Source organism: Hippocampus guttulatus, chromosome 8 (assembly GCF_054856545.1).
Source record: "Hippocampus guttulatus isolate MCC_2025c chromosome 8, RoL_Hgut_1.0, whole genome shotgun sequence".
Taxonomy (NCBI): Eukaryota; Metazoa; Chordata; class Actinopteri; order Syngnathiformes; family Syngnathidae; genus Hippocampus; species Hippocampus guttulatus.
Window position 1 is genome coordinate 18,809,538 of NC_141268.1, and position 16,557 is coordinate 18,826,094.

Here is a 16,557-nt window from a genome sequence, read left to right on the forward strand (position 1 = left end):
AACTCTCGCTGGCCAATTCTCAGCTGGCCAACAGCCAGCAAGATATTACAGCCAGATATATCGTAACGCAGATGGATGCACTCAGCCTAAAGAGGCTGACATATTGGCTAGCGCTGTCATAAGAATGACATAATACCGATCCTGACAGGTAATGAAAATAAAGGCAGCGCCACTGCTGAGTTGCATAAGCGGTGTAACGTTGCCGTACAACCTAAAATATTGGCCCTGACGTTCGGGGGGATAAGCGGCACATGCGAAGGTTTCAGGGTAGGGGGGGGGGATGTTCGAGGGGGTTGACGTTTGGAAGTGAAAGTCAACGTGGATGCGACTCGCTAATGGCCTGGGCTACGGACGGTTGCCTTCTTCACTTGAAATGCTTTTCCAGACCTTTGCTGCAGTTCTTTTTTTTTGTTTGTTTCTGGGTCGCGGTGTGTTTTGGGTTGTCGTCTTGTTGCATGATGTAACAAAGAAGTACAGAGATGAGCCACCCAAAGTTTTGGAACACAGTTTGATGGGCTGATGACACCAATGGAACCTCCGTTAGCGTGACGGAAAGGCCAAAGTGGTCTCGGCTTCAAGCCTTCAAGCAAAAGGTGCTCTGTCCGGTGTTGTTGAACAATTTCTCGACATCGAGATGTAAATGCAGTGAAATACGAGCTGCAATTCTGAACTTAAGTCTGATATTCATCATCTCATCAGAAAAGGTCTTCAGTATACATCAAAAACAAAGGAATCTAGCTTGCTGTTCCGATACTTTTGGATTGGGCTGCATATTATGAGTTTCCCCTTTGTACATAAAAAATATATATATACAGTATATCATTTTCAGGCGACCCGGTGGTCCAGTGGTTAGCGCGTTGATCACACAGTGCAGAGGTAGCGGGTTTAATTCCAGCTGTGTGGAGTTTGCATGTTCTGCCCGGGCCTGCGTGGGTTTTCTCCGGGTACTCCGGTTTCCTCCCACATAGTAAAACCATGCACGGCAGGTTAATGGAACATTCTGAATTGTCTCCTAAGTGTGAGTGTGAGCGTGGATGGTTGTTCGTCTCTGTGCCCTGCGATTGGCTGGCAAGGTGTCCCCCCGCCTACTGCCCGAAGACGGCTGGGATAGGCTCCAGCACACCCCCCCCCCTCCCGCCCCCCGCGACCCTTGTGAGGATTAAGCGCATCAGAAAATGGATGGATAGTTTTTATTTTCATTGTTGTTCAACTAAACCTGAGACCTTTCAGTTTCTGGAACATGCCATTAAATGATTGGTTAGCCCAAATGTCTGTCACTGTCAACATTCAGCAAAGGGAAGCATTTATGCATATTTTTTTTTCACTATGCAATTTTTATTATTTATTGATATTCCTCCTGGGGGAGAAATATATATTTCATGATTAATACCCCACTTCTCATTAAATAAATTGAACTTTTGCATTCTGTGGCACCTTTATATCGAAATGTTAGCCTGCATTTCATCTCAGTGCATCTCAGCGATCCGCACTGAATCGATCCGCTCTCCCCCTCAGAGAGAGAACGGGAATACAAATCCATCTTGACAAGTTTTGCCCGGAGAAAGCGCACGCTCGTTCAAAGGCGCAAAGTTGTAATTGTGCTTGCTCTTTTGTATTTATTCTTGAACAGAATTAAGTCCGGAATCATTCGGACTCTTTGAGGAACCTGTTTACGTTTCCTTCATCCCAACAACGGAACACAAAGACCGACTTTACGATGCGGCTCGACGGTCGCATCGTTTTTACGTCGAAGACTTGTCACGATACTGATTTTGCACTCTCGACACTTGACTTTCACAGCTGGGGGGGGGGGGGGGCAAGCACATCAACCTTTGACCCAGGAAACGATGCAAAGTGCTTACCTTGTAGTCCATTAATTTCCCCCGATAAAGATACATTAGTGTAGATCACGCACAGACATTGACGCCGACTTTCCCCCTTTGACCGGGCGCAGTGCCGCATTAACTGACCGCGGCCAAGTGCATTTCAAAGTTGGTTTGGCACCTTCGAGCAAATCCCCTCAAACTCATCGGAACGCATTTACGTAAGCGCGTTTATTTGTGTTTAAGATGAGCTCGGAAGAAATCCAAGTCAACGCGACTCTTTGAAGTCGGTCACACAAGGTTACGATTTCCATGAAGGGCTGTCGGGTTTTGGCACCGCGGCGCGCAAGGACCGGGAATCGATGCCAAGGTGAGAGGACCTCTGAGAGGACCATTCGAGTGGCAAAACATACATAAAAAGGAGGGTTGATAGATGAGGCCGAATCTTTGCCGCCGCTTCATGTTTGGCTTTCTCGCACGGCTTGGAATTAGGTTAAGAGCTGTGTCAAAACTCTGCCCCGACAAAGATCGTAATTTGGAGTGTCATTGTCAGAGACGTATTCATTCAAGTCGTATAAAAGCGCACCGAATCGTAAGATGTTTCATGAGACGTACTGTAGCTCCCATGGTAAACATTTTGCTCAATGCCTCTTTGACGATGTTAACAAAGCATTTACTGTGTATGCCGCCATGATTTTTTTTTTTCATATCTCTGCACTTTTCCCATGATATTTTAGTCCCCTTCATTTCTATTCATTTCCCAAGTCCTCCTCTGGAAATTAAATTCAGCAGGTGATCCCGTATAAGTTCCAGTTTGAAGCAAGTTTCCTTTCATTAATAATGACATTAAATCCCCCCCCCCCCCCCCCCCAGCCCCGCACTCCCACCCTTCTTCTTTCCTCTCTGTTCCTTGTTCACTTCCCCCTGGAATGAACCTAGTCCGGCCGCAACATCAAAACTTTTCCTCTTATCCTCAACCACTTTGAAAGAGACATGCAGCAGGGCTGGAAATTAAGAGAGAAGTCCGGCAAGTAAGAAACATGGGATACAATAAATAGACGGCGATAAATATCTGATTTCCGACTTGGTCTTTTGCTTTGATTCTGCCCATCATCTTTTACATTTTCTTTCTTGAAACAAGTGGACAGTGTCGAATGAGGGATTACAGTACGGAAATAGGCAGAGGAGAGGGTGGCTGCGTTTGCAAGTGTGTCATGTGGTCCCTTCTCATTTCTTTGCAAGGCGGACTGGAGACAGCCCAAATGTTTGGCGCTGATTTATTTATTTTTTGGGGGGGGCAGAAAAGCCATCGCGTGCCATTCTTGCACTCTTACCAAGCACTGTGCTCTTACCTCTTAGCAGCTCTTTCTTCATGTTTGCATCACTCTTGCTTGAATGTCAGTCCACCTTATCGAGTTCACAACAGATTTAGCTCTTCATCAAAAAAAAAAAAGGAAAAAGAAAAGAGACTAACCTTGATTTGAATGGGAGAACTGTGTTGACTCAGCGGGGTGCCTGTTCAAAAGACTGCCAAAGCAAGGAGTCGGAAATCTCGTCTTCGCTTGTAATGTTTCCTTCGCAATCATCGCAACAAAATGCCAAATGATCTGACGAAGCCGCTTAAACTGCACCGACTTGTCAACTCCGCCGTAGTTGAGATAACTGTTTTATATTGCGATACGAGTCATCGTGTACACCACCCGAACGGGGACACGCTGACATAAATCCAAATCATCAAAGTTTATGAAGACATCTTAAATCGCGTCCTATTTTTATTTTTTTTTTTTTACTGCTCGCCGAATGTAAACGTGTTGGAATCACTGTTGCACGCTTGTCGTAAACCGAGTCAACATTGACGGCATGCGAAGCGGTCACATCGTGCCGTAAGTCGGATTGATGCGGTCATATAAGCCGCTGAACCCATTTATTTTGACAATCAAATCAGCTGTTAAGAAAGTCCCTGTGTGTGAACCCCCCCCCCCCCCGCCCCCTCCCCGGCTGCCGTGTGATGTTGTCACGCTGCTCTGCGCCTTCTTCGCTCGATGTGCAATATGATGTTTAGAAGGCGGCGTCTTTGACTTTTTGGGAGGCTCTGTTCTGATTTCACGCTACACTGGCTTTGCCTCGGCTTTCCGGGGCCTTAAGAACAGTGACGTGCATGTCTGAAACCCCCGTAGCACGGACACTTGGACCTGCAAGTTCTCATCTGAATATTGCAAGAGTATTCGAATTGGGGGTGCGCTTAGGAAGGCAATTGTGCATCATGTGCGTGGGCGGCATTCTTCATAACGCGTGTGCCTTTCTCTTCGGCCTTTACTGCGTTGTACTTTCCTCGCGTGTACAGCGGAGCATCTCGTGAACACGCTTTGCAGAAATGACGCGAAAGCCTCTCATCGTGCGCGCATCCCAGCGATGCCGACGCAGGGGAACAAAAGTTGTGCGGCGCTCAAAGTAGAAGCGCGGGCGCAGCTCGGTTCAGAATATGACAGCGTTGAGCTTGTTTTTCTTTGTTTTGTTTCGTGTTTTTTTTTTTTTAATTCATTAGATAAGTGAAAAGCAAAAAGCCAGTGATGGAACGCCGGCAACAGCTATGATTTATGGTCTGTGCTGGAAAGAGAAAAGTAGAATTTATGGCTTTCTCATCTGGTCTAATCTTCACTATATTCCGCAAAGCCGAGGCGATGCAGTGAGCTTAGAGGCTGAAAATTGTCCTCTGCTCTCTTTCTCTAGTTAGCTTTTCTCCCCCCCCCCCCCACCACCACCCGCTCCTACTTTCTCTTCCTCTCAATTACTAGCCAACTCCATCACATTTCGTCCTTGTAGTTTGTTCCCTTGCAAGTGTACATACGCTCCACCACCCATACGTACACACACCGAGGCGCACAGCCCAAAGGCTTCCACTTCTGTAATCACACACGTGCAAGTGCGCTTTGCACACACACACACACACACACACACAGACAAAGGGCGAGCGGCTGAGCCCCTCAGCGACACCTTCGTTCTCGCACCAATTTTCTCACACTTTTTCATTCTCTGCGTCTTCGCCTCTTTCTTTCTCTCACCGCCTCGCTCGGCACCTCCGCCCTCATCCGCCTCCGCGCATGGATCTTTTCTTTTTATAGTCGAAGCTATAGGCCCGCCAGAGTTGTTGATTGCAAGGTGCCAGCGCGTCTAATTACGTAACCGTCGCAATGGGTCTTATTGTTATGTGAGAGCGAGCGCGTTTTGCTCCGCAGCCCATTTGTTCCTCACGGCCCGCCGCTGTCCTCCGTTAGATGCGTGGCTTCGGGTGCAGCAGGGATCAAGCTCGGGTGATGGAGTCCACCTTTGTTCTGACTTCAGCTGTCATGTCGCAGAGTCCGAGGTCAATCATTTGCATGCGTTCAAAGTGAAAGTAGGAATATAGTCGTTCAAGAACCGGCTCGACAGTCGCGGCCGGACTCACAGCGAAGAGCTGCATTCACTATTCGGATTGGCGTAAGCCACCGAACAACCGAATCAACTCGAATGTGTTGCTCAATGTACTTTTGCTGAAAAATGTGTCAGAGTCCAACAAATGAAAAATCCAGTTTGACCAAAACGGTAAATGGAGTGCACTTGTATCGCGCTTTATCACATTCACTTACTGTATCTCATTAAAACGTATCTGAGGGTAGCCGACACCAGCGCATCAACACACAGAAAGGTTCACCTTTTTACTTTAAAATAACTTCCTTTAGCGAGAGTTCTGGCTCGACTTGATTTGGTATTCGGTTTTAATGGTGAATTTTCTCCTCAATTTGACTCAGCACTAATTCGTGCGCAGCCCTACTCAACGGATCATAAAAAAATATTCCATGCGACAATAAAAATTGTAAGGCACATACCAGGGTATCAACGCTGACATCCGTCAATGCTCGAATAATCGATATCACTGGGAATAAAATCTTAAATATCAACCTCTTATTTAATTTCAACCTCAAATCTTTTCAGTCCACAACAAAAGTACAGTTTTGCACAGCAACAGTCTTTTTTTTTTGTCTTGATGTTTATTTTAAGATCTTGACCACACTATCCCCATTGTGGGGTGAATGAAGCTTATTTAAAAAGACAGAATGTTAATACAGCTCTCGCATTGGCTCTCATTCGTTTTTTTTTGTAGATGAACCTCATGTTGGGGTCGGGGGGAGGTGCCGTTGTACCAAAGCGAAAACAATCTGGTGTGAAGGCGCAGTCCATGTCAAAATGGGAGGAATAGGCAAGAGAATGAAGCTTGAAGTTTTGTGACGGTAAAATCATTCTGGGGTTTATTGATCTTTTCCATCCACTTGCAGTGTGACGATATTCTCTCCCCTCGTTTGCCATTAAAGCCACTTCTCTTTCCACCCTGACTGTGACAAGATGAAGGAAGCGGGGAAACGCTCTGCACCGTTTTATGCGTCATCAGTTTGATGTGGGGAAAATCAAAATAAATAAATAAATACAACTATTCACATGCTCATTTACTCGGCGTGACAGCAAATTTTCACAGAGGAAGAGGAAGAAGCAGGGAGAATGATCAGATGTGGAAAGAGACGAGAGAGAAAAAAAACACACAAAGAGCGGCGCATTTGCATTTTCACCTCCCATTCAAAACCGCTCGCCGGCATCCCACCAGTCGACATAACCGAAGCAGCCTGGCGGTGAAATAAGTACGGAAGCAGAAGGAGATGAAGAAGAGGCGGGCCGGTGTGAAATGGATCAAACAATGGATGAGAGCAAATCGGTGCTGTTCTCAAGCAACTGCAGGCAAATGAGATAGGAAGGGGAGGTGAAGCGGGGAAATGTGATACCTCGCCGATTTTCAAATGACTGCGTTTTGTCGCTGTTTTTTGAACACGGGACTTTAAAAAAAAACTGAGTAATATTGGAATCGCGAGTCAAAACAAGTACTCTCTGGTCACCTCAAAGCTGTGTCACTATCAAATCCAATCTTTAAAAAAAAAGCTGCTTAGCTGGTGTAATGAAGTTGCGATGTGTTAAGAATGACTTCTTTCTCCGTGATTGAAGTTGATGGGGATTTCGAGCAGCCTTATACCCGCATCCCGCCAAATCATATTAAGCCCCTCTCTGATGACGCAATGCCCTAGACCAGGGGTGCCGCACTCATTTTAGTCGCGGGCCAAGTTGGAGTTCCGTCTTTCCTCGGGGGGGCGCTATGACAGTGAAACCACAAAATTATGACCTGTACACAACAAATTAATAGAGTACTAGTTTTGAAATCAGTCAAGTCGATTAAAATAGTTTGTTCAATTATTGTTCAAGTGAGGGTAAATTCATTCATTCATGCAAAATCTCAACGTTATTTATGACACATGACAATTTGAGATTTTGATCCAGATCTTAGCAAGTTGACACGTGTGATTTGCTTTTCGCGGGCCACATAAATTGAACAGGCGGGCCGGATCTGGCCCTCGGGCCTTGGGTTTGACAGGCGCCATAGACCAAGTGAGCACTACAACTACGATAACAAGCCTTTTGTTCATTCATAAGCTCGCCGACAGTGTCACTCACAACTGAGCATTCATTTCTTTGAAATGACAGTCCTCGAGGCACTGGTTTCTTCTTGCTGTCCCTGTGAATCTGCGAAGCAGACACGCCAACCACTAGGACACCGATCATTACAATACAGTAAAATGACTGTCTGGGGTTATCATTCTACGTATCCAAAATATTTCCCTGAATGCCCGGTGAGGTTTTGAGACTGACTTTGGCATACCCAGGCTGATATTTCCCTGATGTTCGCGTTTGAGGTTGTCAATCAGTCTCTGCTCCGTTGTGTCGTTGAGCTGCTTCTAAAAGCCGCGTTGATGAAGGAATAAGCACTGATCACAGAGTCGGACAGACAGACTTGCCTCCTTTTGTGATCTCGCGGTGTTTCCTTTTCATCCCGCCTTTGCGGAGACACGCTGACGCGGGAGCGGCAGCGCAGAGCGAGCAGCAGCATCTACAAACAGGCCGACAATAGCGATGGCTGCATATTTCATTCGCACAGTTGCTCCGAGCGGATTCTCAGGGTTGGAACATGAAGAGCGGTTCTTAATGAATATGCAATGCTTGAGGAGGATATCTGTTTTTTGGGGGACGTGCGCGTGTTCATTTAACACGCCCGCGTTAATCCTCTTACTGTGTTGAACCTGAAATACGACGCTATGGGATGGACAGTAAGTAAAGTTCAGCCGAGGTTACTCACGTTAAGAGCCCACGCTCGGAAATAGCCACGCTGACCCAGTTCGGTGTGTGGAAAAAGGCAGCATACGATTGTTGAATCGACAATATGTATACAACCGCGTTATGGGGTTATTTGGGGATCATTTTTTTCCGGCGGTTAGCCTCTAAGTCAAATGTTCCAGCTTGACTTTATATTTTAGAGCACATCAAAAATGGATGACAGCAAATATTCACCACGCTGGACTGATCCCCAGAGAAACAATCGCTGGTCACCTGAGGTGAACCGCTACATTGCTCATGTCATCTGTCTTCGGTGCTTAGAATGGCTTCATTGGTGTCACGTTGCATTCATCTCCAGGCCGAGTAGATCACGCGCTGTGAGGTGAGGCGATGCCATTTCATTGACCTTTTTTTTTTTCGTGTGTGGTAAAAAAAAAGAACAAATAAAAATAAACTTGCACTACTTGATTCCAGTTCCATTAGTCACATTAAGACTCTTCTCTCGTCTCTCTCTGCGCACTGCAGAGGTGCTGGTAGTGCGGTGTGTGTGTGTGTGTGTGTGTGTGTGTGTGTTTCCTCTAAATACTTCTGTGACTTGATTGGTTGCAGCACAGGATTGAATTTTTCTGAAAACACTTTACAAAACAGATCATGCCACATGTGCTTTATCCCCCCCCCCTCCCCCTACTCACCCCCCATGCATGGCAAATGAGGGATGGCACAATAATTGCTGAGATTGAGTTGCTTGTACCAAATGTTCCAGTCGCATGCATGCGTGCTGACAACTCAAATGCATCCCAGTAGTCTTTTTGATGGATTTGAAACAGTGCGGTGTCCAATCAGTCAATCAAACTTTACTCATACGACACTTTTTGAAATCACGGAACACAGCTCCCCTCTCTCGAAGGAAACGCTGAGATCTTTCAGTTATTGCTAAAATATAGTATGCAATTAAAGAACCAAAAACATAACAGACCCATAATTCTATAAAATTCGATAATTATTATTTTTTTAATTGTAAGAGCCGAATGAGAAAAGTTAAGTAAATAAATATTAGCTGGAATGTCTTTTACTCATTCACTTCCAAAGACGTTTTTAAACGTCTTTTCAGACTTGGTCTAGAATTGGATGGTACCTAATGCGGTTGATAATAACAAAATTCTGTGTTCGTCCTGCAGACACACCTAGACCCCCCCCCCCCAAAAAAATCACATCTAATCTTCCTCAGAATCAGTTAATAGACAGTCTGCACTGTTTAGGAAGGGAGAGCAGCAGCAGTTAGCTGCAGCATGTAAAACAGAGCAAGTTGTGACAATAGCAGGGGTGGGGGGGGGGGGGGGGGGATATTATGAAGGCGGCAGCCTCCTTGCTTCCCCGGAGATTTCCGTGGAGTGCTTTCTCACTGTGATAATGAAATGACCTGGCCTGCACTGCTCCTCTTTCTCTCTCTTTCTCTCTGTCGCTCTCTCCACCTGTTTTTAAAAAGCACCTCCTCCAGACACTCGTCCAAATCAGAAAATCCCCCCTCCTTTCCACAGCTCCGTGAAGCCAACTTTCATAATCTTTCCCGAGGAAAGGTGGAGGGATTCCCGACCAGGGTGCCACGGCACACTTAAGAGACTCAGGGTTGCCGCAGAACCTGATCCAATTTCAGTTAATTTGTCAGACATATTATTTGGAATAGTTTGTGCAAATAGTGAACCATTTTTCATTCATCTATGCCGTTAAATCATGACAGAAGGTACACTTATGATCATATGTCATGGCTTCCTGTGAGTAGGTCAACTTTGTGTTCAATCAATATTTGTCGATATTATCGACGCTGAGAAGTTATATTTATGAATCCATTCGGGTGTGAGATTTTCAAATGGGCGTCTTGGCTCAAGAGGGGTTTGCAAACGCTGTCCTAGTGAATGATGTGTGTTACTATGGAGATAGGATACCACGCACCCCCCCCCCCCAAAAAATTGAGACTGACACAACAAGTGACTCTATAGAAATTCAACCAAAGTTGTCGTTTCCTGTCCTGTTGTGATTTCACGTCATGGTGGCGGTTTGAACACACCCGAAGTCTATACAGTACAGCAGCAAAACTCAGATCAAGGACTTGGAATAATTGCTTCCCATTTCAAGGCAGAGCGCATCGTCTATAATCCCACATTGTTTGGAGTTAATCATCTACGCCTCGCTAGGCCCCTACTAGGCTGATTCAGAAGAATGACTCACCAGTTTGATACAGTGCAGACTGCATGCACCACCATGTATTCCCTCAGCTTCTAGTTAGCGGGGAATCTGTGGCAGCGCCGAGGCAGAGCGCTGTCATTGAGTTACGTAATCAACAGAGGAACGAGGCACGCGCGCGCGTACGCGCCGTCGTTGGAGCCGCAGTTCTTTCGGAGCTGTCGATCAAGCGCCGCTCCAAGGCCGCTCGAACACAAGGCTGCTGAGTTGGACTTTCAGCCGCATTGGAGCTCAGCGTGCCCCGTTTCGCATGTGAGCGAGCGTGCGAGATGCACGCATGAATGAATGGGTCATACTGGAAGCTTTTGTTCAATTGTTAATGATTATCATTTTATGTTTGAACATTACAGTATTGTCTTTGATGTTAAAGATACCTAAATTATATTCTCTTAATTTCTCAAACATGATTTGATGTTGATAGATTCTGATTGGCTGTTGAAGTAAGGGAAAGCAGGAAGTGAGTTTAGTGGCGAAGAGGGTGTGGTCAAACGTGCTTCGGCGCAGATGTCTTTTCTTTTCCCTTTCCAGGATTCCATCTCTCCTTTTGCCGTTTGTAAAGTAGAGCCATCTATTAACTCATTCACTCCCAAAGACGTTTTTAAACGTCTTTTCAGACTTGGTCCAGAATTGGCTGGTACTGAATGAGTTAAAACAACGAACCCCTCAATTTACAATAATATAAATCTAGACGAGAGAATGCACGTGAGGTACGAGGCACGCTCACCTGAGAAGACGAGCCAATTTGCTTTCCCCATCTGGAAATATTTACATATGGAATATTCGCATGGATGCTTGGAGGCACGAGTCCGTCGTGATGGCTTTTTGTGTAGGCTAGAAGCGAAGCATGTCTTGTAAGCTTCTTTTGCATATGTGCGGGTGCGTTCGTGCGTGTTCGCGGTGCGTCCCTCCCCGCCCTCGCGCAAGCCTTCGGGTTGCACGGTTCCGAGTTGGTTCCGCTGCTCGACGGTGCCATCTGGCTTTGGCAAGCGCCATTGCAGTTCTCTGGAAGGAACCCATCAGCACGAGTCAGCGTCCACTTTTTAACGGCTGTTTTGGGATCGGTTTGTCCGGCGGTCTGGTGCTAATTCTTCCCCGCGTTATGAGCTGGCTGATAAAACTGACCTTGAAGCAGTTTATGTTGCTGAGATAATGGCGGCAAGCCCATGAAACGCCACTCAGCTTTCAGTGGCAAAAGAAAATAATAGTTTAACCGCCGAACATTGTTTTGAACTGTATGTAAAACTTTATGAGCGGAGACTAGAAGTCTTGCGGCTCAAGTAAGGAGCAAGGATACATTAAAGTGATTCAGTGCTCAGACGAGGATGACGAGAATGAGTTTCATCTTTTCGAGACCAAAACAGAAAGCATTCATTGTTACAGAGCAGGGTCATTTCGGTGTTTTTTTTGTTTGTTTGTTTTTTCGAATATGTTGCATTCAGACCAGCGCTTGGATTTTAAACCAGTGGCGGTGGAACACAATTAGGTCAGATTGAGGCCACGCCATTAGTATGGGTCATGGTAAAAGCACTCATATGTATGAGAGAGACAGCTCCATGCTGACCTTGTCCCATAGTCTGATCTATGTCCTCATAGCTCCCCTTTGTCCTCTTTCCTTATTCCCCCAATGTTTCCCCTCCACCACAACCCCCCCCCACCTTCCATCACCCCCACTTTGTTTAAAATGAGCTTGCTCCCATCACCCCTCTTATTATCACCTTCGCCATCCAGCTCTTTTACACATTTTTTAACTTGCTCACTGCATTCCCAGTTCTCCCGTTCGTTTTTTTTTCCCCCTCCATATCAACAGCCAGTCTGATAAATAATGCATCGCCGCACATTAAAAACATTAATAGGGCTCTCTTGGCTGTCAAGCGGAGGGAGGAGATGAGGTTGAAGACGCGACGGGTAACTCTTTTTGAAATAAACGTTATGGCGGACGTTATGATTTAATATTGGTCCGAGACTGACGAAAGGAAGGGCTGGAGGTCCGAGCATTAATTGTGTTGCGTCGTGACACCGCGTCCTCCTTGCCCCCGCGGCTTTGGCTTTGTTGAATCATCTGAACCGTTCATTACAATGATGAGTGTATCAGCAAACTCAAAAGAAAGGATTTAATGATATTGAACAAAACACTGATGCTGCATCACACGGAATCTTGACCTTTCCCCTCCAGTCCGAGCGCTTCAACACGCACCCCACCCCCCCCCCCCCCCACTTCTCCCTTTCCGCATCCTCCGCTCTTGCTCCCCTCTCACCGCGCGTCTCCCCGTTCCTCCTGGCATTATTAAAAATTGATTGGAGGCGAGCGTTTAGCTCTGGGGGCCGAGGCGGAGGGAATGTCTGACAGGCAGGAGGCAAATGACATGAGGACCGACCCTGTGGAAAGGTCTCACTGAAGGGGGTGCGGGGGGTGGGGGGGTGCCTGCACTTGTGGTGTACATGCATATGCACGTGGGTCGGTATCATTTGTAATCGGACGAGAGACGTGCCGTGGTGCCCCCCTCACTGCGTGGACAATATGTGCTTACTTTATGCAGTCGTAACATTTGACCTGATTGTCCAGTTAACCCTTTCAGGGACAGCGGTTACGACAGTGGACAGTTTATCATGTTATCAGGTTACGGGGTGCATGAAAGCCAAATTATTCAGGAAAAAAAATTATCTTGGGTAGTTTATAGGACCGTCAAGGTTTCTTTGGTTTGAATGAGACTGTTTTTGTCATGACAAGTCACTGTAAATAATTTTGGACATGAGGTTAAAAAAAAATAGCATCGTGTCAATTTCAAAATTTTGGAGTCGATCACTGATGAGTGATGTAACAAAAATAAGGATTAAAAAAAAATGGACCACTACTTACTTACTATACAGTCACTATTCGCCTGAACTTGAGGCTGGCCCCGCCCACGAATCCGCTCCCTACCCCCGCCCCAAAAAATATATTTAATAACATTGGAAAACAAATCCGACTGTTTATGCTGAGAAAGTTTGCAAAACATCCGCCGTTTCTACCCAACCAATCAGATCTATGGAAAGTCTTCGACTCATTTGCCACATAAAAATCATATCCCCCCCCCCCCCCCCCCCCCCCCGTGGTTGACGTCGTTCCGGCTCCATCTTCCACGAGAGGGTCAAAAACTTGAAGAAAAAAAATGCAACTTCAGAGCTCTCCACCCGCACACGCCTCACCCGTGTCGTCAAGACCGATGCATTATTCGTGGAGAACTTTTGAAACCATCTCATGAAAATTCCACGGCTGTAGCAAGATCTACATCACAATCTAAGAGGTGATTTCGTGGCCGACTTCTCTGCAAAGAAATTGCTTTGGAAGTTTTTGTGCAATTCTGCAGAAGGCAAAACCGACAGTGATCAAAACAAAAAAAAAACAACTTTGTGATAACCTCCATGGAAGAGGCGATGAATGGAATCCAAGGGGAGTATTATTTCAATCGTGGAATTCTTGGATGGGATCTCATGGGCCTGTATCGGTTCCGTATTTCGAAATCGGTGGCCGGTGAGTGTGCAAAATCCATCCCGCCTCAGACAGAAGTCCTCCCGGTGACGCTGTAGTCAGAGCAGATCTGCTGACCAAGAGTTACCTCTCGACTCTCCTTCTTGCCTCCCTGTCTCGCTCCCTTCATCCCTCTCCTCATTTCTCTTTCCACCCCCCCCCCCGCCTTTCATCTCAGATCAAATAATATTTGCAGCCCGTATTCCCAACCAACTCTTCCCCCAATGGCTATAAGCGCTGCAGCTTTGGAGATTTTTAATACACTTTACCAGCAATTTGGCTGAGTGTTTCTTTTTTTTTTAAAAATAAATAAATAAGGTTATTTTTAGGCGGGATTGGGGGGGGGGGGGGGGAAGCGTGTCCCGGCACATGAGTTCATACGACTAACCGCTTCACGTTTCTCGCCGTATTTCTCATCTGACCCTCTTTTCTTTTCCCCTCACGCAGATGAACAGACCGATCCAGGTGAAGCCGGCAGACAGCGAGAGTCGAGGAGGTAGAGTGCATTCCGCCGCCCCTTTTCTTTTCATTTCCACTTCCTGCCTTTATTCTGACCCCGGCAAACACGCTGCCGCTGCATATCAGCCTCACCATTATTTGTCCCATTACACAACGGCCTGTACCTCAACGCAGGCTGACAGCGCAGCCTGGCCGGACCCTCTCGTGTTCACAACGCATTATGTAAACAGAGCTTGTCCTTGCCGACGTTGGCCGACGTTGGCCGGCGCGGCCTTCGGGCCCCCTCGCTCGCTCGCGAGTCTCATCATATGCAAGGATGCGTTCACAAGCGCACGCGTACGGTCTGTAGACGGGCGAACGCGCATGCCTCGTTATGCTTGGACGAGGAGGGGGTGGGGGTGGGGGGGCACCTGTCCCTTGTTTTGGTCCCGACGCGGTGCCGTTTGCAAGAACCATTTGCCAAATCGTGTTTCTTCACATCAAGCCAACGAGCGTTTAATTTGGTATTTGGTGACATTTTCGACATTTGAAAAACGCAGCGACCCGCGCTTTTAATATCAAACGAGAGCAAGACGGCTTTGCGGTTGTTGCGGATAAATGATTTATGAGAGAACAAAACACGGAGACAAAAGGGAAGAATTAGAGCATGTGATGGATTGGAAAAGCATTGTTGGACATGGTCGACCGTTTCATTTGTCGCCTCTTTATAGATGAGGACTGGCGGAGCAGAAGGGCGTGCTCGTACACCTTGGTGCCGATCTTCGGCCCGACTTTGAATCCTCGTCGGCGATCTGTTTTGTTTAGGACTCTCGATGTCAGACTTTTCTCCTCAGGGAGACATGCGGTCTTGCGCATTCTCAATCAGGGTTCGCCAAATAGCAAACAAGCAAAGGGCTCGCTGACAAAGGCGTTCAGACGCCATTTTCGCTCCAAAACGTAGACGGTATGCAGATCGTGAAAGAAGGTCAATCGAAGATGTCCAATTGTTGCATGCGTCATGCTGGTTCAAACACTTTTACGGCCGTTTGGCAATGTCGGTCATCCTTCCGCTGGGTGTAACTAAGACGTAAATAAATGAAAGTTGTTGTCATGCCAAACCGAGTTTGTGTGCCCCAAAGAGAGAGAGAGAGAGAGAGACTCTTAAGTCTTCCCGCTGTATATTGATTTGCTTTCCAGCCCAATACGTGTGCGTAAATGTGTGTGCGTGTGTGTGTTAATAGCCCCAAAGAAAGATGTCATGTTTATTGGTGCCTTCCCCGGGGAACCGACGGCTTTGGCCATCAATGGATGTGTGTCGTGTGTGCGTGTACAGATACGTGTGCATAGTATGTGCATCTTGCACGCCCCGCGCTTGTAAACACCCCCCCCCCCCCCACCCCCGGTGCAAGGCCAGAGCTCAGATTAGTCTTGTTGACTCGGCAAGGACACCCTGTCAGGCACAGGCTGTGGGGAACGGACCGTGAGCACGTCGGCACCTCCTCGCGCGTTAATTTGCAGGGCGCACTCTGAGGCAGTTGCGCCAAGGCTCATTAATTTCCCAACGTATACATCCATTTCCACAAAGCCGGGATTCTACAATGTAACATTTGAACAGACGGCCCCCGCGCTCAACCCATCTGCTGCTGCGCACTTTCACCGTCCGCCCTCCCCTGCAACGCGCATTCGTTCGCCTCGTTTGTGAAGATCCCGCCCAAGACTAAGCACACGAGATTCCCCATTTTGAAATAGAAGAGTCGACGTGCGTGGGGGGGGAGGGGGGGGGGGGGGGGGGGCTTTGCTCGTGTAGGTTTTGCAGACCGGTTCGTCTCATGTCTTTGTTCCTCAGAGCAACTTGACCTCTCGTTAAGAGCAAACAGTTGCCGGCGTCCCGCCTGCGCGCATTTGACCACCGTAATGCGTTGCCGGCTCTAAATTATTCCCCCGAAAAGGCTCATTTGGAATGGAACGTGAATTTCAATGAATTGTTAATCGTGTCCTGACCCGAGGACAAACACATCTGCTCGCCCTAATGCCTACGCATGGCGCGTTGACACTCCTGCAGCTGTTTGCTTTTGCGTTTGAAACCTGCCGCCTTAGCCTCGATCTGGTTCAACCTCAACATTGATTTGGTGCCATCGCGATTTCCACGGGCGGCAGGCAGCTGCTTTCAGCGACGTTGCGATGTAAAACCTGCGCAGATGGAATAACCCGCTTCCCAACAGTCTTTGACACTTGGCAGCACAAAAACTCAAAGTTCCTTGAGAGAAGTTGAACCAGTGGATGCAGACAGACCAGGATGCTGGTCTGTCAAGAAGGGGAAGCTCAACTTCGGGCTACATCATAAAATGTGTCTGTTTA

The 16,557-nt window shown here is 47.1% G+C and overlaps 1 protein-coding gene across 3 annotated transcripts in view; it reads left to right on the top strand.

Moving 5' to 3' along the window:
- Positions 1 to 16,557, top strand: part of celf4 (CUGBP, Elav-like family member 4) — an 82,498-nt gene that overhangs the window by 47,315 nt on the left and 18,626 nt on the right. For all 3 annotated transcript variants that reach the window (XM_086117846.1, XM_086117844.1, XM_086117845.1), the window contains exon 3: positions 14,209 to 14,257. In XM_086117846.1, the coding sequence (XP_085973972.1) occupies positions 14,209 to 14,257 (49 nt within the window). The remainder of the gene's footprint in view (positions 1 to 14,208; positions 14,258 to 16,557) is intronic.